At 31.8% G+C, this 27,514-nt stretch overlaps 1 protein-coding gene across 1 annotated transcript; it reads left to right on the top strand.

The window, feature by feature from the left end:
• The first annotated feature begins 1,004 nt into the window (after positions 1 to 1,004).
• LOC116777094 (zinc finger protein 628-like) lies at positions 1,005 to 27,514 on the top strand. The gene is made up of 2 exons (XM_032670448.2): positions 1,005 to 1,293; positions 21,031 to 27,514. The coding sequence occupies exons 1-2, from the start codon at positions 1,119 to 1,121 to the stop codon at positions 22,146 to 22,148; spliced, it is 1,293 nt and encodes a 430-aa protein (XP_032526339.1). The 5' UTR covers positions 1,005 to 1,118; the 3' UTR covers positions 22,149 to 27,514.

Here is a 27,514-nt window from a genome sequence, read left to right as displayed (position 1 = left end):
CCCGGATTTTAAACTGTCTCTTCCAAACTTAATTTCTTAAGACGTTTCAGACCGATGAATTGTAAAGAAATAGTGGGCGTATTTTAAAGTTTGAGTTCCGTTCATTTTTAGAAGTTAACCGGGAACATTCACATAGCGACTTTATGTTGAAGTTACAAAAAATCCGAAGTAAATAAATTGTAACAAGAGAAGCAGACAAGAAAACTTGTACATTATTTGTTAGGAAAGTGAGTCTAAATGGAAAGTATTCAGTTCTATTCATGGTACATCTGACGCTGTATCTTTACGGTTCACTAAGGGGCCATAAAAAAGAAAGCTACTTTTGCATCCCACACCACCCTTAATTTCGAAACATCAAATTTAAGCCCTGTACATTTTATTTAGTAAATTGCTAAAAAAAGACGGATTGTGTATTCGATTTACATGAAATTTAAATCTCAAAGCTAATTGGAATCATTAATTGAATGCGTGCCTTCGCCGTAGGCTGTGCAATGTGCAATCGACAAATACAAATATAATTTGCGACTCATAGAACGGAGGGTGGCCATCACTGCGAACCTTAATAGTAAAGATCACATTTCATACTGCTGATGTATTGATTGTATAAAAGATACCAATGAAAACGAGTTAAATAATATTACAATAATTTTCATAGTTATTGAAGACATCTAGTTTTACTATAAAATAAACTTTATTATCAACAAAGGAAACTAATTACAAGCCTACGTGTTGGTGGCCGTCAATTATAAACAGAGAACCGTTGCGTGCGTGACTCGTAAGGTCGGCAGTATTTCCACTGGTTGATTGCTAGTAGCAAGTTAGGTCGCGGTTCGTCGCTCCAACCCGCATCAGCTTCGTAAGTATCGCTCCAAGTTGGCAGGCAAAGTTTGTGCGGCGTGGAGCACCCGCCGCCCATCGATCGAAGTGGCAGCGCGCGCACCACCCTGCCTCCAATATATACCGAGTGTCGACGGACAGAGCGCCACAACGCAAGAGGACGCGCGCGATCGCCCGCAACGCCGCTCGCCCGGGGCGCCGCTCTTTCTCTTTTCTCTCTTTTTCTCTGTTCGTCTGTTTCTCGCTGATGCGGCCGCGCTGAGGCCGATGCGGGCGCCGCCATGCCGCGCTGCCTCATGGCCAAGAAGTGGAAGGTGGCTCCGACGACTGAGCTGGCCGACGACTCCGACGAGGAGATCGACGTGGTCGGTGAGGGGCGCGGCCGCAGCCCCGCGCCCGCTGCTACCGCGCCGGGACCTTCGCCCCGCGATCCCGAGCCCACGCTACTCTACAACGGTAAGCACTTTTACTTTCACTTTACAAATACTTTTCATTTGGCTCGTTTCAACATAAAAGACAACAGTAAGCGGTGAAACTCTATGTGACAGAGTCTACAAAACACAGTGGAGACGGTAAGGTATCAAGAGGTAATTAGTTACAGCCAGAATCACCTCATCACTATGTAATGTAGTAGCGCTGCTATTTGCGATTGCTTTTTACGCGAATTTTTATAATTATATTTTGTTGTTAATGCGCATGCGACATACTCAAATGATGCATAAACTAATTGACTAAACTAGACTATACATATCGAAAAATACTTTCGTAAAAATTTTATCCATTGCCACTATTTTACACGAATTTTTGCTTCAACAAATACCTAATAATAATTTCAATAATTCCATGACAATTTTAAGCATTCGTAAAAAGAATTGTTCGCGAGTCTTCATAAAAAGTTTATGCCGTCTCCGTAAAATTAACGATATTGTATTAAAATATAATTTATCACATAACGCGGTTATAGCGCGGACATATTTTTTATGGGAAACAATTTCATTTTATGGACATTTATTGAATTGGTTATAAAAATGAAGTTAATTGTATAAATCGAGGATATGTTCCCTAGTATAAAATTTGTGGTTTAACATTATCTTCTACTTTTCATAGAAGTCAATAGGAATCTAAATATAGAGATTTCATTGAAATAAATAATAGAGAGATTTTATTGAAATAGTAATAATGATAGTATGATAAATAATAAAATAAAAGTATATATGCTTTTCGTGTGACACCCTTAAATTATTTTTTCCCATAATAAACTTTTAAATATGCCACGGGACTTGAACAATGAACAACATAATATGTAAAGAGACTATTCTATATAGATTTTGTCATAAATATTAAGAAAAATTTTAATAATTTTAATAAAAATTGAAGTTCCGGTTTGATATGAAATAAATAAAATGAAACTGAGATTTTCGTGGTATTGCAACATTTGAAAAATATGTCGACGATGCTTGAGCGTAAGAATTTCATAGAAATCCATATACCTGCACAGGACTGTGACATAATATTCTATTCTTTTAGTTAGAAGAATATTCTTTTTTTTAATATAAGAGTTAATCTATTAAACGGGCTAATAAAATATAATGTAAAGACAAAAGATTCACTATACTTATTTAAAATACACATTTATAGTGTAGAAAATATAATGTAATTATATATATATATATATACATGATTTTTCGTCTTTTATTCATCGTACTTAAAGTTCAAGAGATTCAGCTTAAGTAAAACGGCGAACGGTATCTGTCCCGAGATCAAGAAGATATAAATTTTGTGGCTGTTACCCTTCGCTTCTGGTCCCAGAGGAATATCAGGACATGAGTAAATGTTGCTCCAGAACTGTCGCTACATACAAAAATTTAAGCTAGTAGTTTTTGGTTGACTGTATAACAAACAAATACACTTTTATATCTTAACATTGTATCTATGTTTTTCTGATCATTGACACAAGCTATTATAAATGAAAATATGTGTGAGTATGTGTTTGTTGATCCCAAATTCACTCAAGTATGCTTTTTTTTTTGCATATTTATGGATGCTTTAAATGCTTTTCATATAATATTTTATATAGATTTATATAGATACTTATTACGCGACTGTCGTCATCATCAAGCATAAGATTTACATCTCACAATAGTTTACTATAACAAAATCTTAACATTCGTAAAATCACTTCAAATACATGACTTTTGATATAAAATCATAAGTTATCATATTCCTAGTTAAATCGCAGCTATTTGTTAGATAAAGAAAGAATATACAAACCAAAAACCGGATTAAAGTTCTATCTAGTTTATTTTAGTGTTATTTTGTTAAAAAAATTATTATAACTTTATTTCAAGTATGAACATTTTTAAATAAAAATAAATGATCATGATTTAATAAAAAAAAATATTATATAATGTTCTCCATTATAAGCGCCGGTGGCGGAATAAACTGTGCATATTTTAATTGGAGGAAGGCATTGAAAAACATTGAATGGAACTGTATTTAAAATAAATAACAAAGCGGCGGAAAAACCTACTTAAAGATACTAAGACTTGTATCAAACACATCTTTGAAAAATGTTTATCTCTGAAAATAATTTTGCCTCCTTATTTTAAATAAGATTTTCCAGGACTCCAATTTTCTCAGAATGATTTTATATGAATATGAAAGTACAATTTGTTTCAAGATCTTAGGAATAATGGGACAGAAATTTAAAGCTTTCGCCATACTCAATCGCCACTAAATTTATTTAAAGCGAATGACACTCCTCGTGTCTATCTGAAATGAATATTCACATTTTTGGAATTATTATCTCATTATTTATTCAACTTGATTTTATTTTAATTGTAGCAAATTTAAGACTTTCATTTTTCATAAGCAATGGCAAAAATAAGAATACCAGAGTGTAATGATGTAATTGGCCTAACTACATACAAGATTTGTTTGAATGTAATAAACTATCGCTAAATGGCAAGTTTCTAGGTCTAACTAAAAAGAGAGTGACATCTGTTTTACATTTATTTAACATTATTGCAGACAACAGTTGAACGAAAACGCAACTCAGCCAACCTTTGTTGCATCTAAAATATTATTATAAAAGAAATATCAGGCTTTGGATATCGATTCATGAATTTTCATGCAACATAAATTGTATTTTTAACACAATCTAGTTGACCGCATAATACTCCCAATTGACATGTACTGTCAATACATCCACACATCGGAAACAATAGAAACGAGTTTATTTTTTATAAAGTAAACAAAAATATTCACAACATTTCAAATTTTTATAGTTTGACGATCTTATATTGTTCACCCTCATTTCTTTTCTACGTCTGAATTCAATTTACATTCTTGGATTTTATACGAAGAACGAAATGAAATAGGAACAAATTTCAAACGTTATAAACGTTTCAAAGGAGACGACTTCAGAAAGTAGCAATACAAATTTCACAATTCAATTCATGTGGGAAACCACAATCTTAAAATTTAATTTCTATTTGAAAATTATAATGAAATATTGGAAATTAAACTAGCTGGATAGTATCGACACATTCCGAATCTAAGTGTTTAAATCCTATTTCTATATAGATTGCGTGGGCGATACTACTATCCTATTATTGCATTACGGTAAAAGTTATTTAGGCTTTGTGTCATAGAGGAGTGAATTACTTAGTGAGGAGTATTGAAAAACCTTGCCATGGCAGTAATATACCGCTACTTCCTTAATCTTAAAATTCGTTTTTATTTAAACGACCCTTCAACATAAATAATAGTCGCACTATATCATTCTTTATCTTGCATATTATTAATTTAATTTTTTTTTTATAAATCACTTCAATTAAATAAAAAATGTCATAAAGAACAAAACGATTAAAAGAGTTTCTATTAAAGAACTCCAAAGGTCTGACTTATTTTATATAATTATTATTAACGTTTTAGTACACATAATTGATACAAAATTATTAAACGCCTGTTAGGCCCAATACCAATCTTTTTTCTATTTTCAATGTTTCATACTCACAGACATCTCATAAGTTTTTTCTGCGACTTTTTAAATATTTAATACCAATTACCCACGGTCGAATACGAACCAAATAAAATTATCTAATTTGTAGTTTATTAGTGTAAATGGTAAAGTTTTTGCAAATGATTTCGAAATCTTGTTCTATTCTACAGATTTTGAACTGCAATTGAATTGCCTTGCATTGAAATTCCCATGTAATTATCTTGGTAACATTGTCAAGGTTGAAGGAACATTGCACATGTGCTTCGTGAAGCGGATTTTTATGCCGTACAGGTAGGCACGAGCGAACAATTCCCATTGACAGGAGCTGTGACGCAAATAATGTGAAAATGACATTTGCTCTTCAGTCTTCACGCTTATATAAACTTCGATGCGTGATATATGACTCCAGTTTGCTCAAATAGAAAATACAGACAAAGTATTTATAATTTTCTTTTTTATTCTATTGCATACATTTAGCTAAATGTATGACCCATTTCATATAACACCGTTTCGTTTATGAAGCGAGAATTTAACGTAACAAGACCGGGTGACAATTAGATTAGAAATTCTATTACGTTCTCCAAGCGACTCGTCGGTTAACCTCATTTGTTAGCGTTACCTAATAATACTTCTTATAAATTGTTAACGTATTCATAACTTAAAATAGCTCGTAAAAGACACCTGAAATGATCATATCATTCAAGACTTAGAAGTTAATTGATAGCATGAAGGGGAAATGAATCAATATCAAGTTACTCTTCTTTTAAGGGTGTCCCTACTAGGTAACGACATTAAGGAATTTAAATAAAAAGTAACATACGTAACAAACACATGTTTAATATTAAGCTACTAGAAAGTTGTTAAAAAAAGGCATAGTGTCATATCTTTGGTAATAAGTAATATGTGTTTGCTCACGTAACAAAACTGATCATTATATTATTAATAAAATAATGACACCACGGGAAGCTAGTAATTAAAAATATAAATAATCGAAATCAGTTTATAAATTAATTTAAAATAAATATAATAAGTAGTTTCGTAAATGTTCAGATAAGCAATCGCCCGGGCGGCGAAGCATACAACGAGGGTCACTTATTGATTTTCTGTTTCATACACCGTTTGTAGCCAATTACATACGAAGGGACATTTTAGTTTCTAACTCACATCTCAATTTAATATGTCAATAGTGTAACGCCTTACTACCATTGAAACAACGACACTGATACAGTAATGTCATATTTAGGCCCAGTTTCACCAATCAATGTTAAATAAATAATGTCTTGTTAGGGCGTTTGATGAATTGTTGGATGTATCGAGTATCCTATCACACACTGTTTAAATGTCTTAACAAGGCATTAATATTAATTTCTGCTATAGTAGTCCGTCAAATGGCTAACTGACTGGTTAATGTATTGTATTGTCAAAACTCAAATGTCCAATCCCATGCCTAATTTTTTGTAGCCATAGTAACAGCATCTGTTTTGTCATTTCCGACTATTGAATTGTATTTATTAAAAAGGTGAATTAAAATTTCTTCATATGATGAAAAATTTTGCCCCCATCTTTTCTATGACATTGAAAATTAGGTACTCTTTTCATTACTTATAACGAATATTTATGCCAATAAATTGACAACTCGATTTTGACAGGTTACATCTAGTAAACCCAAAAGAAAGCTTTTTGTGTGCCAAATCTATAATCAATGATATATAAAATTTGGTCGCATTAGCTAACAAGTGACGTATCGGGGGATATATACGATCAAGGGATAAAGTGAGGCATCGTAGCAAACATGTCGTATTAAAAGCTATAACTTAAATTTGGTCGTCTTATAACAAGAACGAATAATTTAGGAGCTGGTCATTTAACGTGTCACTTAATAATGCCTTGTTAATTTTTCATCGTGTGACGTAAATATTTTGACAGACAATTATATTTTTGAAGGTTCGTTAGTAAATGCCTCGTTTAGATTTACCAAACAGAGCTTGGTGAAACTGGGTCTAAACATCAATAATCTGCGTTACCATAAATTCGTTACATTTTATATATTAATGTAATTTCGAAAGTCATTTACCCTCCAAAGTTGTACCTTCCAAGTTGAAACGTATTTCTCCAAACTTGTAAATTCTTCTCTTTTCCCAGTTGCTACTAATACATATCAATCTTATGGTTTGAAGTCAAATATATCCCGGACATCTTAGAGTAAAATATCAAAGAAATTTCTTTAAAAACTTCCTTAGAATTATTATTCTTTGTAAAAGTATCTTTTGAAATTATTTCAATGAAATTTAATTCGGATTACACGTGTTCAGTTTCTATCATCAAGACTTCAACGTCTAATGATCGTTATATTTACACTTAATTAGAACACGATCGACTTAATTAAAACAAAATAACAAATCCAAAATTATCCACTAGTATAAATTGATCAAACCGTAGGATTTTTTCTTTTGATAATCATAACAGAATCACAATACGATACTCCACAACTAGTCCTAAGACAAATGGTTCATCTCAATTTCTAATCACTTTCTGAAAAATTTTCTGGATTTCGATACAGTGCCACATTAAATCATCACTCAAAAATAAATTGCTTAAGATACTTGGATTTTAATTAAATATACATTTCCAAAAATTACATATAAGTTTTCCCTTAATTATAGAGTTTTAAAACGCTTCTAGTGAGGTTATTTTGCTAGTTTTCATATATTTCAAAGTACTTTGATTTAGTGATTTTTAAAGATATAACTGTTTATATAAGTGCTAAAACTGAATTCAAGTAATTGTTAACCATTAAGAGTAAAAATGAAATATAAGTTAGGTGCCATGTCGGTGATCCACAATTTTACTTAGTAACTCAGCTTTAAGGTTTCCAACACTTACCCAACCCTAAGTTGGAAAACGTCTGGTTATTGCTAGTTATACTAACAAGTACAGTTCACACTTTAAGGGGATGAACGACAAAGCTTGAATTAGTACCGAAATAATGGAAAGTTTCTAACTATTCTAAAAGAGACCTTGCTGCATTCCGTTTTCACTTAAGTAGAAGCCGAGACAGAAAATAAGAATAAAACTATAAAGAGGTGAGGAATAAATAGAAGCTGATAGTTTTGAGGTGTACCTATTTTATAGTATCATTATTGTAAGAATTTAATGTTATACTATTTTAATGGGTTTTTTATAGTATTTTTTGCAAATTACAAAAAATATGGCATATTTTCTTAAAATTTCATTAAAAGCATCTAAATATCCAGTGATGTTTTTACAATGCCAGAGTGATTTTTCATGGATCTGCAAAATAATTAATCATAAAATGACGAAAATATTTTGAAATACGAATCTTTTTCTATGGCTTACCTAAATTCATTGAACTTTGTATAACTTCAATAATATATTCCACGCTTCAATATGTAATAAATCAACATATTTCCTAAAAATTTTCATTCGAAGATTAAAAAATAGAAAAATGGAGAGAAGAAAAATATTTTTTTATTTATGAAAATTTGCGACAATTATGTTTATACCTACATATTTTCTTGGTTTTATGACTATTGATTAAATTTTTAGATATCGTATTTTAAAAGAAATAAATGATAAAGAATGTTATCAAAAATCTCATTAATAGCCACATATTCACGAAATACACCAGCAAATAAACCTGGTTAATAGCTAACCAAATAACATGTTTGCTCTCTGGTAAACATGGTGCATTTATCATCGTAATTGTATTTTGCTATCCTTTCTACGCTGCGATCATGCCTGGCGGAGTCATAATTATATTTCGACTTTTCATTTCATTACGAGAACTATCTATGTATACATACATATATAATACAAATCGTGTCCATGAGTCATTCTAAAACTCATAAAAGGGCTATATTATTTTTTATTCATCATTTAATACAGGAATGTGATCACAACTCTTATGTTCCTTGAAAAATTTACCCATGACTCGATAGAGAATAAATAATTTATCGGTCCGATAGATATATTGATGTTGGACATTATATGGTGGAGCTTTAATAGCGGCACATTTAAAATTTAAATGACATAAAGAAAGTCAAACAACACAGCCAAGCATTTAATTGCCTCGACTTTGCAGTAACCAAGTTTACAACATTCCATTTTAAAATCTGTATTTGCTCAACATTAATTGTTTAGTGAATTATTTGTTGCGTACATTTACTTACAATTAAATTTAATGTCCTTTTAGGAGTCTGTACACTAAATACACGCACTGTTTACAAAAGTTTTCCCTAATTAAAAAAAAAAATTGTTTTATATGACTATTTGGATTTCAAGTCAAAAAGATATTTTTTTCCTTTACCTTGTTTGTACTTAAAGTAATTAAAGTATTGTGAATGATAATAATAATGATATTACAAAAAATATTAGTTTCATTTAAATGAATGCTCGCGAAAGTCTTAAATCTCATTAATTAAGTAATGTATACAAAAACCGTAACAAAATTTTAGAGATGTTCTTTTGCAAAATATACTGGAGCTTTAAAGTTTAACATTCTGCGATGTTATCGAATACCACGAGCGAGCTCCCAAATATGAGGAATTTTAACAAAAGCACAATTTAGCGTGATCGCTTTTTAAAAATACATCAGTAAAGCTGTCAAAACACCTGACAGATTTTTTTTGCGCAGATAGTTTTATAAAATCTACGAAATATTTATGGAATTTGTAAATTAAAATATTTCGACTAGTTTTGTTTTCCTACAACGACTGTCAATTATAAAAGTAGACGCGATAATTTTTACAACAGGCGCTTCATATTATAATCAGTTATTTATCAAGCGAGAGAACGTCAGCTTAACTAATTAAGCTAGGTTAATAAAAGCCATTTCAATTTACACGTTTGACAGCGATGGTGCAGCAAGTTCGTTATTATATAATTTAAAACTGTCATGTTAAGTGAAAGACGTGATAATAACGGTAGAGACTGCGGCGAGCTTTATATCGAACGTCACACAAAGCAGAGCTGCTGAGAGCCTCTCAATATCCTGAGGGAGGGAACGCAAACTTTACTCAAGTATACAATATAGTTATTATAGTTAATTGAGTTTTATATAAGGGTTCCTTCGGTATTCATATTATTTTTTCTTAAACATTACTATTTATTATAACGTTAAATTAAACATAGATTAATTAGGACTTATGTTTCAGAACTCTAACATCACAAAATATTTTATTTATATACAGACTCGTCTGATTTTAAGAAGCACTTATACATATAAGTATAAGTAATGCCATTTTAAATATCGTACAATTATAAATAAGTATAAGGTTAGGAAACTGATTAATTAAAATCTATATATTTTATGTAAGTTAAATATTATATGATTTCTTTTTTTAATTCTTTTTTTCCAAATACAATTTTTACAATTGAATAAAATTGAATAAAAGTAAGCGTAACAATTTTTATACTTAAGTAAAACTGCATAACTAGTTCAAACAAACAAGTTCCTGCAAAAAATCTACCTTTAACAAACTAATCGAAGTTTGGCGGTATAAGCAAAAAAAAATTCTTATTCTACCAATATTTACGGCTAAAACTAAAGCCCAATACCTAAATAAAAAAAAAATATCCTGATTGACAGATGGTTGGGAAAATAGCACTGAAATGTTTTGTCTTTTGGAATTTGTATTTCATGAACTATAGAAGAGCCGGACATAGGGTTAACGGTTTGAAAAACGAATACGCAAAAACAAGTCTGTAAAATATTTTAAACAGCCAACATTCCAAACTCAAACGTTTGTTTTTGAACCAAAAAAATATTGGCTTTAATTTTCATTCTTTTTCATGACACGTAACTTTAACAGCAAGAAATATCTGAAATATTTTAAACAAATATTATTTATCTGTTGTCTTCATTGAGAAGTTCGATGACTTTGACGTTTAAATGAAACATCAAGAATGAAATGATACTTCATCTTCTAAGAAGAGTAACTTGACGGACTGATGTCAGCGACGCAAATCCTTTGATGGTTACTTTCTGTTCTTAAAACGTAGCTTAGCTTAGAAGTAAAAAGAATTAATAGTAAATACATTCTTTTTTTGTTGATATAACAATTTACATATGTATAAAAAAAGTATAGATTTCGATAATTTTCATTAATTTCTTTCGACATTTATTATCACAATTTACTCAACTTATTTTCTAACCAATAAATATCACACTTTATTTCAAACGATTATTTTTAATGTTTAAAGAACTTTGATAACCGGATGGAAGTAGTTAGTTAAAAAATTCCAAGTTTCCTTTTTGCCAACAGCATTTAAAACACAATACCTAGAAATTTCATATTGGGTGCAGTTTTTAAAATTAACTATAACCTAAATGCAGTGTAAATTAAGAGAATAAGTTTAAGTAATTTTGTAATAGAGAAAATTTTTCATACAACTTTTCTCTGTTGTATAACTGAAATGTTGATTTTCATTATTTATTTCATCACCTCGAAGTTTATCACTTTTATGCGTTTATTTTTATTTCGTTTACTTGTTTCTAAAATAGTTATATTTTTAATAAACAACATAACTTGCTTTAAGTTTTTCAATAGAAAGTCGATACAATATAAATAATATATAAGTTTGTATAAACATTTTTGTTGCAGAAATGGTTAATTTTTTAATGTAAATGTTTATCAAACCTATTGCACACATTAAAAACGAAAGCTAACAAAAATAGGCGTTATAATGAAAATGTTGAAAAGCAACATGCACTCGTAAAAAAACAAATTGCTTTCACATGTCTGCTTTGATAGGGGCTCCCGGCTTCGGGGATAGAAAGGTTTGCCATTTACCGTGAAAAGGATTCATTCAAAATTTTACTAGTTTTGTTTTTTGTTATTATTTCGTCTAGCCTCATTGAAAATATATGTGACAATCGATTATTTTTAGTAGCCTGAAAAAGTTATATTTTGACAGCTTTAGTAAACGGTTCGTAGCATAGAGCGACTGTTATTTTACACCTTCAACATTTTAGATAGCAAAGAAAAGTGAAATGACAATTTTTCTTAAAGTCTTAAACTGATTTTTAAAATAATTTCCTAATAAGGTTATTTATTTTTGCACCAGCCTTTTTTTGGATACACAACTATACAGTTGTTGGTCTACTGACTTACTGTTAAAACTTTTTAATGTTGTATTAGCCAGACAAAACTTTTCTTGCCACACTAGGGAGAGGCATTAAAATTTCTCATCCGCTTTAGACGTCGCTTTAAAAAAAACATAAGCTGTAAAAAGCTTAAAGGCTTGTTTAGTTAAAATAATTATATTATGCAAATCTCTTAAATATTAACCTTTATTGAAAGTTTTTGCAAATGTATGAGAAATATAAGAACAATAAAACAACAAGTTTAACTATAAAGTAAATTATCATTTTAAAAGACAAATATGTTTACTGTATAAATTAATAAGGGTGTATATTAAAATTTTATACCAAATAGACGAAAGAAAATTCCGTGTGTTGGGCATCTAGCCGCAGTTTAATATCCGACAGTGGTCCCTCGCCCGTCTCAGCAAAAAATAATTACGCGACCTTGTTTTCATTTTAAATACATTTTTAGAAACGCTGCTATTTTATAAACAGTGTCGTACTTCTTTAGTGGAATTATGTTCCTAGTCTAAGTACCAACTAATTCTCTAATATGGTTCGATATCTGTTCCTTTTGATATATTTTTCATACAAAAAACTTACAGATATGATTTGTATAATTTCCAGATTGTGAGTAATTTATAACCAAAGAGAAGCTATGTACTTTCCGTCAATGTGTTTGAACTAATTGAAAATCCATTACTTTCAAACGGGGCCACAGTACATTACGCTTAGCCACTGTTGCTATCCAACTTACGTAACTATACAGTCCTTAAAAGCCTTCGTTTTTTATAGTGGCACTTTTACAGCGAACATTCGTACAAGGTGAAATAACAATTCTTCTGTGTTCGCTATTTATAATCCTTATTGTGCGGTCATCAAAATAAAACTTATGCAAGAATTAATATCACAAACAAAATAATTTTAACTTCACACTCCAAGAATTCAAGAAACCTTTAATATTTTTCAGAACAAATACTAAGGCGAGGCGTCTGGCACGCCGGCTTATAGTAACGGTATATTTGTTCGCTACCCGTTGACCTAGAAAACTAAAGCCAAGCCCTTCGAAAGCGTGTAGGAAAAATAAAAGCAATGTTTTTTCTCTTGACATAAAATATAAGTAAGGCAACTGGAATTAATCTACTCATTGTTTCTATTTTTTACATTCAATATATCTTTCACATATAGTGTTCACTGCTGGACGGAACCATTCTGTCTGGCTTGTTTCGAATAAAACCTACTAAGCTTAAGCTATTACTTAACAGCTTGGATCTAGCTTTTATTGCTTCAGTTGCATTTTATTGTGATTTAAATTACCGCAGCGCTTTAAATAAATACAGCGTCTATGAAACGCAGTAGCCGAGTGACTCGACGAGCATAAAACTCAAAGTAATGCTCTACTTTAATGCATTTAATTTATAAAATAAAAAGGTTATTCCGTTTTATTTTATATTTTAATGGGGATATATTAAAGGAGTATTAAAGGCTTTTGTTTATGTTGAAGTAAAGCAAAATATACGGTCTGTTAGTAACATGAAACCAGAGTGAATTCGTGAGAACATTGAGGTTAGAGACAGCTGCGTACCATCTATGTCGTCGATATTAAACCAGTCAATGTCTAGCCCGGTCTATTTAACTCCAGCCAAATAGTCACTATAGCAATATAACATGACACTTTAGTAACATTAAATTGAACGCTGGCGATTAATAGCCATCATCAAGATTTTTTAGATTTCGTTTAAATATAACTAAGGAATTATAAAACTACTTAACATCCAAAGAAACTGTAGCCGAGAACACTTCCACCACTACAATTATTTTATGACAGGTCACTGCGGCTCAACTCTTATACTAAAAACATTATCAAAATAAAACTTGTTTCTTTGTCACGTTACTATTATATGGCAAAGCCATTGAATATACCTTTATAATCATATCATACTAATTTAATGCATAGCATGAGTTTGAACACTTAAAATATATAATTAGCCATCAAGACGTGATCACTTCAAAGAGCTTCTGCTGTGAAAATTTTAGTAATGGTCTCGACATTTTATTACAGGCTAATTAGTAAGTCAACAAGAGGCAAGACGGCAATCCCTTATAAGTTCTTTAGAAAAGGAAGGGTCTGGAAAAAGCGGACATTAAAAACCTATCAGTTAAATACAGGAAAGAGCACCTTACGACGGCAAATAAATGGACCCTATTTTTAGTACAAATTTTTCTTTGCTTAAATTTTTATTTATTATCAGTATTAATTTAGAACAAGAGATTCTTTAAAGATTCAATTAAAACAGAACGTTTATTAATATTATTAATTCATTAACTTACTAGGTAAACCATAACATAGATGCGTAATTTACATTTGAGACGACAGTTATTGTTTAAGTTTTGTTTAATGACATGTTATCATAGTTTTAATTTGAAGATGTTCCATAATAATAGTAATTGTTATAAAAAAAATATACGTAAACACTCCCTGAGAGAATAATTATTTGTAGACAAAACATTATCGACTAAATTGAGCTTATGTCACTAGACGTCGATTTTTCCACTAGAGTTTTCTTCAAAATCAATCCTGTGAGCATCCCGATCTTGCATGAACGTGCGTCAACAAGTATATTGTGCTCCCTCCTGAATTGAGTGCGGGGGAGGGTTGCGCGGGGAGGGTGGAGGGAGTTTTGCACCCTTAGGGCGTTCAAGGGGTCGAGATTCAACTGGTGCAATGCGGCGAACCCCTCGCTCATCCCACTGTCCGGGTTAGTTTTTGCCATTGTATCTGCGGCACTCAGTTGGCACGCTAAGCGTTGATTTTGTTGCGTTTGTTTTGTATCAGCGCCTTAAATGAGGGCGAGATGCCATCGTTTTATTTGTTCTATTTGCTATGCTGGTAGCGATGCTTTAATAAGTGTACCTGCTGTAATTAAGATATTTCATTGAGTGTAAATAACAAGTCTACGATGAACAAATCTTGTCTCAAAAGCCGTTTACATTTCGTTTGATTCTTTTCAATTTCTTTCAATTAAAAATCCAAAAGTGATTCGATGAAAATTCTTATTTAATTTCTTAGTTCTCACTGTTTGCATGCCGGCGGAAAAATACATTTCTGTTTGAATTTTTACTTCTTGAAAACTTTGACACCTAACTTTTACATGGTTAGCATTCTACGGCTTATTATTAAATATCTCAATATACTACTCGCGTAAATCATAATTATTTATATTTTTTAATTATTTGTTTTATATTTTTTTCGATACAAATTACATGTACCGAAAATATAAACGGCGGATGAAACCTTTAAATTAATCTTTGAAAATAACGTTATTGGGTTTGGCTCAGCCAATATTAGGACAAAACGTTAACTGAGAGCACGGATTGCTGTTAAATCATTCATGCTTCCAGAATTGATTAAATCGAACAACTGACCACTTATTGTGCAACAGAAATACGATTTTAACGTGAAATTTATCAAATAACTCTATTTCTGCTAAAACAATTTATTTTTATAAATGAAAGATGAAACTCAACGTTCAAACTGTGTATAAGAGATATTATGTCACAACCCAATAAATTCTAATGATTGCTTCATATTACTTTTTATTATATAAAGTAGACTATTGAAAAAATCGCATAAACACAGCATTGCAGTTGCGCGATGTTTTTCAATTTACATAATATGAATATACTCTATTCTTTCACTTCGTGTTATGTAATTTTCAACCGACACTTTTAACTGTTGTTATACATTTATAAAAAAAATTAATATCACCTGATTACTGAGAACTGAACTCATATAAACTTAATAGATAAGTGTATAAATATTACGTAAGTGGTTCTTAAAATATTTGTTTCGATATTATAAAATGAAAAGAATGGTTGGCGCCATTGTGGCGGCCAGGGGCAGCAGACGAGAGAATGATCTCAGAACTTTTGTATAGCTGGCAACATTACACATGTAACACATTCGGTTTTAAATAACACGAAATATAGTCGAATAAAATATATGGAACTTATCTTTGTAAATTATTTCCTTTATTTAAACCAAATAAAGGAAACTGAATAGTCCGATATTGTTGAAGATATTCTAAATTATTCGATATTATTGGGTCACATTAGTTTCCTTATAGTCAATTTCTTCTTACACTTTTTATTACAATTTTATTTTACGGATGAAAACTTACTGACAATCTACCAACAGTATAAAACTACCAACCAATATGTGAGTAAAATACAATCTTTAGACTTAAATAATAGTTTATTTATCATCATATACATTTAGTTTAGATGGATACTTGGTGTATTTGTCATATTAGCAGATTAGTGAAATTTTACAGTCGAATAAACCAATTAAAGCATCCCAAACAAACTGACTCAATTATTTTGTGAAACCAGTCATCCATTTATTAAGCACAGAATGTTAGGGAAATTGAAACATGTGTACTACTAGAAAATTATACGGTATTCACATTTTAATCAGAAAACCAGGATTTCGCGTAAACGGGAAAGTGGTATTATTTTGTAAGTAATTTATCATTAATCAGGTATTTATCTTTCCATTTAGAGCTATTTTGTTTCAAATACATTCGATTAAAGAAATATATTTATATTCGTTCTTTAAAAATAACTTGAATGAAACAAAAATAAATAAAACCTTAAGTGCTTAGTAAATAATCAGAATTGAAACTCTTAATCCGCTTTAGCCACGTTTTGATACTACGTGACCTAAGAAAAGTAGCTATGTAGTAATATTTTAAACCATGTAAATACATTACGTATCCTTTAGAATTCTACATGACATTCACTTTGCGTTGTAGAAAGTGGCTTTACAGAATTGAGATTCTGAAACTTCTTCATATAAATTTATAAACTTACTCTTCTCCTATCTTGTTTGCGGACGCATTTATGAAAGTTACGCATTTAATTTATCAAATAAAGTTACGAACATTTACAATGGGACAGAATAAGTTTAACGTAGGGACGGCATAAGTAAGTTTATCGTAGTTTTAACATTTCCTTGTTCCTAACCCCATATAAATTCATGATTTCGACTCAAATAGTATCAGACCACCTCTTACATTAACCTTTTGATTTAAACCGACAAGATCCCGGAATCAAAGTAAACGACGCTGCGAGGATCCTTACAAATTAAACAAACAACAGAGCTGTTGTAAACGAGCTGCTCTGGCTATTTGACGATTGTTTGTTGGAAAATCGATTCAGCAACTTGGTAGTGTGACGCTTGAATAAATTGAGTGGTGAAACTTGATTTTATGTAACTATTCGATTTATTAAAACCGAGCTGTGATATTCAGTATATTTATCTGCAGATACTCTATGCCAGCAGTCAAGTTTTATTGAATGATGCTACTTCAATTTGGTGGATATCGCCCCAAATGCCGGCCGGTTGTGCTTTTCATTGCTTTTCAATAATAAAACTATATTGATAACGACTATTTAAAACATTAAGCAATATTTTAAAAACCTAAAATAATATTAAAATCTCTATTCTATACTATTAAGTTGTATTTCCAATAGATATTGTGAAAATAGCTTTAATTTTAAAAGTATTAATATTTTTTATTTGAAAATAATGTTCACAACATTATTCAGTATTTATGTAAAGTAAAGCAAATGCACCATCTATCAAGAATGTCTAAAGAAAAATAAAACATAACATTTTGTTTCTAAGAATACATATGGTCGCTTAATAGTTCAAATGTATTTAAAACTTTAAATAAAACTATGGCCAAAAATATCACTTGAAAGCTATATACAAAGAAAAGCATTAGATAATCACAGGCTTCCTTTAGTTATATTTTTAACACTATAAGAGTTTCCATTTCAAAAGCGGTATTTTTACTTTTGGCTTCAATCTGTAACCGAGAATTATGTTAGTAAGATCACCAGGATAACAGAGGAGACGGGTAGAGCTGTGATAGATCGGGCTTTGTTAGAGGTTTTGTACATATAACAACTTGATTGATTGCTCAAGTTAGAACAACCAATAAAGTTACAAGAATATTTTATTTTTAAATTCTTTATAACTTTCTGCGTTGATTCCGGCTTAATAACACTTTTTTGAAGTGGCTTTAAAAGCAAAATACAGTTGAGTATTAATTTTAGTTTTGAATGCAGTTTTTATATTATTATTTTTATTTCTTTATTCAAAGCACTGTTCAAAATGATCGTTGCAATTTGAAGTCGCTACATTCTTAATTTTAGTAAAATCAATGAATTCTACCTTTTTACTGCCCGTTCCCTAACTTTTTATGAATCTGAATTTTAATCAATCCATCATAAAAGTATTAAAAATTTAAGGAATAATTTCACGTTTAACCATGTTGCCGTATCAAAACAGTGATTTCGTTAAATGTATCTCAAATGTAATAATAATATCTCCTAATGTGATAGGTACGAGTTGGTATTCGCAAGCTGATCCTGTCTCGGCGCAAGTTTCATTTACTTCACTTGTCCAATGTTAAGCCTTTCAATCCTCAAAGCTTATGTTGCGCCGCTTCACTGTTTATTTATATATTTCCATGTGTGTTTCTGCTCTGAACCCAATTCGCCCACAAAGCGGTTTTGTCATATTACGTAACGTATACTGTCATCTCTTTTGGCATTTACCATATTGGCCTACATATGAGTTTTTTTTACGATATATTCTACGGATGATATTCTTTAAAGATTTCTTTTTATTCGTTATTCATAATAGTTAACTATGATAGCATTTGATATATTAATTTTTATGACTATATAATATCTGTTTCGGTCTCCGATTCGTAAACTATAAAGTGTTTTAAATAAAAAAATGTTTTCTATTCTATACTATCTAAGTAGTGAAATAAAAATAACATTGTAATGTGTTAAATAATAAAAAAAAATCATAGTTTACTAAAACTACAACTTACTCACTGTGTCAGCTGCAATCGTTATTATATTTCAATATCGAGGCATGAACAAATAGTAACGTATAATTTCCATATATTTTGTAATTTCCAACACCCCACAAAATTGGAATACGTATTTTAAATCTACATTAAATTATACGTTATAAAATAGTACAGGTCGATCTACAAAAGCCACAGGTTGCCTGCATAAGTTATTAACAAACCAAAATAACTTTGCGACTGGCCTCAAAGGCTGCTCATTGTTCTATTGACACAAGTTTGTCTATATTGTTATGAGTAAAATATACAAATTTAACGTTTAGAGCAGTTTATTCAATTTACTTCCTGTGGACGTGACAAAGGCTTTGTAACAAAACCTTTGTCTCCATTTGTCCTTTTTATAAACAAAATATTTATATAGTACAGAAAAATCAAATATATTTTTTATACGCCTTTTCTATCTGTTTCAAACAAAGCAATTAAATACTAACATGCGGATAGCCGCACACACCTTTCATCTCTATTATTTTCAAACGTCCTTTTCACACTTGTCGGTTAATGATGCTACGGTTTTAACTTTTCCGGTCTTTATTTTTCTATTTCTCTATTTTAATGCATTCTTTCTTGTTTGATAGGAAATTCATCTAACTTTAAATTACTTTGTTGTGCTTATTAATATGCAAATTTTTAGTCTTGACACTGTTTGAGGTAAAGATAATCGGTTGACGTTGATATTTTACTAGAAATTCTCTCCCCTCTCGACATCTCCGACTGTTATTTAATGGTTTAAATCTTTCCTCGTTGGTCATCGGCAGATGGTGAAATCCGATGAGAGCTCCAGTGATTTTATGGACACATCTGCCGGAATAACAGAAGGCAGAGTTCTGTCTTTCTTAATCTCTTCTATATTAATTGATAATAATTTTAGAAGTGTTTTTTCTACCTACCTATGCAGATGATTGCAGCTCTGCAGGCACGCCTCTCCATCTAAAGTTAAGGTAGCTATCGAGACTATTGATGAAGAGCTTAATTCTTTCCATGAGTGGGCAATAAAATATAACCCAAATAAATCTTTAACAATAATAATTGGAAGCAAAAAAGGCATAATGAAATTAATTTTGACACATTGTCCTGTTTGGTATACGACGGTGTTAGAATTTCATTTCTAGATTTGGTTTATTAATGCTTTTTCATTAGTCTTAGACAGGTCAAGCGAAGGAAGTAAGTAGACCATTTTTATATTAGCCTACATTCTTTTCGACGGCTGCCAAACTTCCTTCCCTTCAAAACATAAATTATTGTTATGCAATCTCTTCTTCTTTACTTACTCGACTACGGCGATGTTTGCTACTTAGATGTCACTGATGAGCCGCTTGATAAATTAGATCAGCTTCAGAATTTATATATCCGCTTTATCTTCGGCTTGCGTAAATACGACCACATTTTTGAATTCCTTCGTGAGTTTAAGTAGCTCCTCATCCGCTTTGGCCGGAATATGTGTGTTCTAACGCTAATATGCAATATATTCAACATTCTTCTGCCTCATACTCACTTGAGCGTTTTAAATTTTCCTTCCCAGGAATCCTTACTGAACGCTCTTACGTTGCATAAAATTTTCTAGATATTACCTACTTTAATACTTTTTTTTTCATAAATCTTTCTCTGTTCGAGGTGTGGAACTTTAGAACTCACTCCCATTTTCTATTTACAAGTGCACTATCCTTTAAACTTCGACTTAAGAAATATTTTCCCGCACTATTGTCTTCTAAATCTATATTTTTTCTTCCTTTTTGGCATGGAATTGATATGTATGTGGTTATAAATACATTTAATACATGTATGTACATACATACAATACATGTATGTACATATATATTACAAATTTTTCTAATTTTATATATTTATTTGTATCCTTACATAACTATATCTCTGTTTTTTCTTCTTTTGTTGACATGAACTTACGCTGCAATTTCTTTACGTGTTTCTTTTAAATCAAGGGTTTCTGAGAGAGACCTTTATTAATTTATTCTTGGTACATCACATTTCTTTTAAAATATTGTAATTATTACATCTTTTTTGGGTACATAAATAAATAAATATTATTATTAATGTACAGGAATGTATATAACATTCCTAAAATTATTGCATTTACATATTTTGTAGTTATTGTCTAATAATTTGTATTGTTTATACAGGCTACACTGAGGAGCAGCCTTCCACGCAGTTCACCGCGCAGCTGCCGAGCGAGGTGAGCCCGGCTCTCTCCGGCCCCTCTCAGCCGGCGCCTCAGCCTGTCTCCTACGCACTTCTGCACCTCTCCTCCGACTCGACAGATCCACCTTTCCTCCAAGTACAACTCCAGTCTTCACCTGTCTCCCCTCCTCCGCCACCGGCGAGCGGCAAATCCAACTCCATGTGCTATACTAGCACGGGCGCTCTTCTATCTCTACCACCGAAGAAGAAGGATATTTACCGCCCCTACTGTCTCGGCGAACGCGCATACCTTCATCGAGCGGAGGAGGACCTCAATGCAGCCCACGCCATCCTTGATTTAAGCCAGCACGCCGTTTTCCTTACAACTCCACCGCGCATCGAACCCCAAGCACCTCCCGAGCAACCGCCACCACCACCACCCGAACCACAGCAGGAGTCGACAGAGCGTCCCAAAGAGACTGTAGCTTACACCTACGATGCTTTTTTCGTAAGCGACGGCCGATCTAAGCGTCGAAACTATGCGAACGCTCCCGTTGAAAGTGCTCAGCAGCCTGAACAAAAATCAAAATACACCTGTAGCGAGTGCGGCAAGCGTTATGCCACGTCATCGAACTTATCAAGACACAAGCAAACTCATCGCAGCCTCGATTCGGTCGCAGCCAAGCGCTGCGGAGAATGCGGCAAGGCTTACGTATCGATGCCAGCGCTCGCTATGCACGTGCTTACTCATCAACTCTCACACGTGTGCGGTGTTTGCGGAAAATTATTTTCTAGGCCATGGTTGTTGCAAGGTCACCTCCGTTCTCATACCGGCGAGAAGCCTTATGGGTGCGCACACTGCGGCAAGGCATTTGCAGACCGTTCAAATTTACGTGCACACATGCAAACGCACTCTGCCGATAAGAACTTCGAATGTTTGCGATGCCACAAAACTTTTGCCCTCAAGAGCTATCTCAACAAACATCAGGAGTCAGCCTGTGTGCGCGACGGGGAATCACCACCACCCGAGTCTCTTTCAGGCTCGCCTCCCACCAATGAACCTACCACCGAAGCTACCACCGATCCCGCCATCACCACCTCCGTCATAGCCATCGGCTAACGCGCGGAAAAGCTGAATGCAACCAGGGACCGTATTCGTGTTGTAAGATTTACACATTAACCTAAAGTATTAATGATTATGAATTTAGTTTATTAGCGTAATTATTATAAATATACAAAATTCTAAAATAGGTAGAGGCGCACGACCGGCCGCTCCGTGTCGTGTTGCAATCGAGCAACGTTTCGCAAACAACGAATCATGTACGACCCCGTAGTACCGCGATGCGGTGATAGGCGATAGATAGCGACAAACGTCCTGTTAACGTTAACATTGAATTATGTATATAATTGTCGATAAAATATACCCCTATATACATAGAATTAATAAAATACGGATGAAACTAATATCTTTTGTAGGTGATTTTTACAAACCGCGATGTAGGTTAGAGTGTTTTAGAAAGTAAGGAAAAATGTGGTGAAACTTGAATAGAGTCTCGCGCACGAGCTCGTCGTAGTACGTGGACCGAGCACCCGTTGTCGGCGCCGCGTCGTCCATCCCGGTGAGGAACTTGCCAAAACTTTCCGTCCGAAGCTCCTCACAGCCGTCGCTCGCACGCCGCCCGCGTCAGTGCCTTAGCGGCGACCACGCGCCGCACCATCTGCGCCTTTCCACACCCACCCCTAACTTCCCTTCCCCATTCCAATACCCTAAATTTCATCCACATTTTCTCTTTATTAATAAATTTCGTACATCACGCTCCTTCTTCATCTTGGCACATCTGATTCATTACAAAGCAATTCATTTTGCTGTTCCTGGTAACATATGATGTGTTGAATATGATATTATTAATTTAAATTTCATAAAATTGATAGAAATGGTTATGGACGGGCGGCGAAGGTTACACGACGGCGACAGAGACGGACTTTGCCGCGTCATTCAGCGAGCATGCCTTTAGATTGAGTGTGTTATTAGGGTCAAGTCTAATGTAACTGGCAATAAACTAGTTTAGATTAAGATAGCAATAATGTTAGGTTAATGAGGAGCACGAGGTGCTCGGAAGAAATGGGTATTCGAAAAGCAATAATAATGTAGTTATTAAGTCGCGCACCGCCGTCGAAATGACGCAGCAGACTTATATTATCCCCGTAGTGTTCCATAGGTCTCGTAGAAGAGGATCGCCGGCTACGTAGCGGTTGAACAGAAATACATCTTTTAGATGCACAGTAGGTTTGGTGACCACACATAGAGTTTCTCTACATAGCCGAGATTGACATTAGAGTATTAGAAGCCTTGCGAGTCAATTGTTTACCCGTGATTTTAATTTAATCCTGTCAATTATAAATAACATTCCTCTAAAAGAAAAGTTCCTGTATTTTTAACAAACATCCAAGTAGCAGTTGTTTAAAGGTTCGTATTTCTTCCCAAACATAGTCACACATACCAAAGCGATCCGTATTAGAAAATAATTTAACAGAAATGCCACTACTTTATTCACTAATATTTCTTCATAGTCAGATAGGTACTTTTCTTAACTATAGGATTTCGGACAAAGGTGGCGCGTCAAAAGCAATATAATGATAATGTATAAGCAATATTAATATAGAAACTTAGTTTATATTCATTATTTAAAAATATTCGGTAGATATTTTTGGTGCTTTGATGTACTTTATATACGAAAACTAAAAATCGAAATTAACATCGAATATTGTAATACATTACAAAAATGTGATATTGTTTTTCAAAATTTTATTATTATATGTTATTTATTGTCTTCTTAAGTTACTTCTTCTATATCTCATCTCCTTCGTGTACTCGTTTCTGTTGAAACTCTAAGCCAATTTAGTAGAATAGTTTTTAAACTCTTTAACGTAATCCTTCAAAGTACCCTGTACCTTCATATATTATCTAGTCACCTCTTTTGTCTTTGTAGATTATGCTAAAAGTATTGGCTTTTAAAAAAAAAATCTTAATCCAGATATTTTATTCAAATATTTATACTAACGTTATTGTAGTTGTAGAAAGTCTACATTTAAGATAGTATTAGCGAACAATTAATATTGAAACCAATTTATATACAAAAATATATACCAATATTTTAATGTAAATATTTCATCGTGTACCAAATTTCCTTCTTTACAATAATAGCGGTAGTATTACGACTATTTATAGTAGTTATTAATATTAAGATTATTAAAATTATTTTTCTCACCAAATGAGACGAATAGGATACATTCATTGATAACTCTGTAAATACGATATGCAATGAACGTGACATTCCCTTCCGAAGTATCTTTAGGTTCGTTTAATTGAAACAAAAATGAAAGTGAAATAATAATCATCAAGATTGCCTTATCTATAAAGTTTACTCAAACTTAGTAGATGTAGATGTATTCAGTAGATCTTAGTTATAAGTAGAAGTTTGAGTTTACTAATAAACAGTTGAAGTCGTAAAGTGGAAACGCAATGAATGCTAAATTAAAATAAAACACATTGAAATAATGTAGCGGTTTAGTGATTAATGTAAAGCGATCAGTCTGTTTACCACAAGTTTGTGTCTACACACTACATACTAAGCGTTCTCGTTTCTCATTCATTCAATCAACAACGAGTATAATATAATATGTAAAAATTTGGACATGAAAAACTGTTAAGTTTCTAGTGTGACGACGGAAACTTTGGTAATCTTACTGACAATGTTAAAAAAAAATATATTAGAAAAACATAAATAATCATAACATTATCGAATAAAATAATTGATCTGCCAAATCGTTAGCTTCTCAGAATGTTTTTATTTTATTTCATCAAAACATTTGTCAAACTGAAAAGTACTACATTCCCCATTTCTTGATATCAGAATAATTTAACTGCAAAGCTCAGTGGTCTCCCATTACTGTATTAGTAATGATACGTAATAAATATAACAAAACATTCTTACTTCGATACGACAAATATGATTGTGCGATGAACAACTTGTCGAATGTAACTTTAATCTATTAGCGTAAACACATACAGTGATATATTTAAAATAAGATTGTCCAAATTAGCAATATTCAAGCAATAATAATACCTATAGCAATAAAACTCTAGGTCTAGTATAATGTCAAATAACAAAGCAATGTTAAGATAGTCTAGGTCTTGTTTTAATGTCAGTAATTTATAACCCATAAGGTCATTAGCAAGGTGATATTTTTATTGCAAAATGTATTTTTTATAATAATTATTATTTACGTGATTGTAATTGTTTTTTCTTTGAATTGAATTTAAATTTTTTGTTCGAGTTAGTGTCATCTACAACATTTGTTAAGACATCTTTGGTTGTATACTTAATTATCTGATATTATAATAAGATTTCGATCGTAATTACCTATCACTTACCGGATCTTTATTAATTAGGAGAGGAGCTAAAATTTTATTTAATTATTTACGTAGTTTGTAAGGCATTAAAACAACGAGCGCAATAATAACGAAGTTGACAACGAATCATTTCGCCCCTTTGGGGGATGGTGAAATTTATTTAATTATATAGACAAAAATTAAATTCCATGAAATAAATTATCGCGAAACATTATTTTGTTTTTTCGTCGATGCAGTATTATTTTGATAACCTGGTTATTTTCATAATAATTATTTAGAATTTATATATAAAAAAAAAATAAAAAAATTTATATAAAAAGACATCAGTTATGTCAATTAGGTGTTAAAATAATAAAATGTGGCGATTAATTAATAATATTCGATTGAATAGTACGCATTGTTGTGAAGACAGTAACATTGATGAACAAAAAACACCTTATGTTAATAAATAAAGATTTGAAATCGAGAAGAACAGCTGCTATTAGTTACAATCATAGAGACATCATAACGATAGCTCTAGTATCGGTCACTTAAGTGATTCGTATTAGTATGTGAATATGATTAGAAGTATAAGACAAATATAAGCACGATTTAAATTTTTTTCGTAATGGAAAGGAGTTAATATGTTTTTTTTTTTAATAAGACAGATCATTAAATTTAGACCATTCATTTGCTACAAAACCCTCCACCTATATCAATTGTAACTTTTAAATGTAAAAGTCTCGATAAGGCTAATAAAATTTGCCGTGATGTCATAATGCTTGCATTCTAAAATAATTTCGACTAAGTTTATTTTATATGATAATTAATAACCGGTTCATAATTGTTTAATAACCGTAACTGTAAATATAAAAAAAAATATCGTGTCTGCGCAAATAATAAAAATAAGTACCTTTTGACACTAGCGGTTTTTTTTTTGTATTCTACTGTCTTGTGGCAACCGATGTAGCCGCTTGATTGAACTAGCATCAAAAAATATGAAACAAAACAAAAACCGCTAGTATGAGAATACCATCAAATGTCCATTAGCATCAATAATATTATAATCTACATTAAGAAAAAAGTACAATAATATGCAATAGCTTCATTGCAACATGTCTTTTTCAGTGTATTAATACAAGAAAGTAACAGATAAATAATAAATCTCAGAACTCCATTCACCATTCAATTAATGTAATACATTAAATAAGCAAATAATTTTAGCTATGTTAAGTTATTTTCTTATTTCTTATTAATTATAAATACGTTTATTTTAATGTCAATTTGTATCCTAGTCCTCTTTGTCGTAGCTTGTAGAGTATCTTGATAATTTCAATGGTAGTGTGTCAATTTTTTCAATTAAATCCTTCCTAATAATCAATTATTAATACCTGATGTACCTACTAATTTATAAATTAAGTGAATTGCATGGATTATAATATATATAGTAAGATTAGTTAACAGTACCTTATGGATAAGAACCAAAACTACCGGAGCGTGTTTACTATAGTTTAAATAGATTACTTTAACATTTAATGTGAGTAAAACTTCCCCGATTGTAAAGAATAACATTTGAATATTTCAACAACAATGTTCAGATAATTTATGTTTCCTACTAATCGAATTACCACCAACAATTATAACTTTAAGTACCTAGGGTCCATGCGTAGTCTTGTAGACCATGTTTAATTTTCATAAAAGCTTGGCCATGCGCTACATATAGTCAACCATGTAGCGAAATACATTATGAAAACGTTGCTGAACTATTAAAGTATATGCACAAATATTCTGATTTTTACAAACACTTTCCTTGATGGCGTAATATAACCAAAATTATCCTGTTCAAATCCAATACTGGCAGTGATTCAGTGACACTTATAATATATTTTTCTTGATAATGATGAATATTGATGAGTGATGACAATATTAAAAAAAAATTACATCCACATTTACGTTTCCCATTAAGTATTACGTTTTCAACAAGGTGTTTGAATTAAAATTAGTTCGAAATAATTTATGTATTATTGTAATAACACGTAGATTTATTTAAGTGCTTTGATTTTTTTCTCTTACAAATAAACACTACTGTACTC

This window comes from Danaus plexippus, chromosome Z, assembly GCF_018135715.1.
Source record: "Danaus plexippus chromosome Z, MEX_DaPlex, whole genome shotgun sequence".
Lineage (NCBI taxonomy): Eukaryota > Metazoa > Arthropoda > Insecta > Lepidoptera > Nymphalidae > Danaus > Danaus plexippus.
Note: the sequence above shows the minus strand (reverse complement) of the source record. Positions and strands in the feature narration are given on the sequence as shown.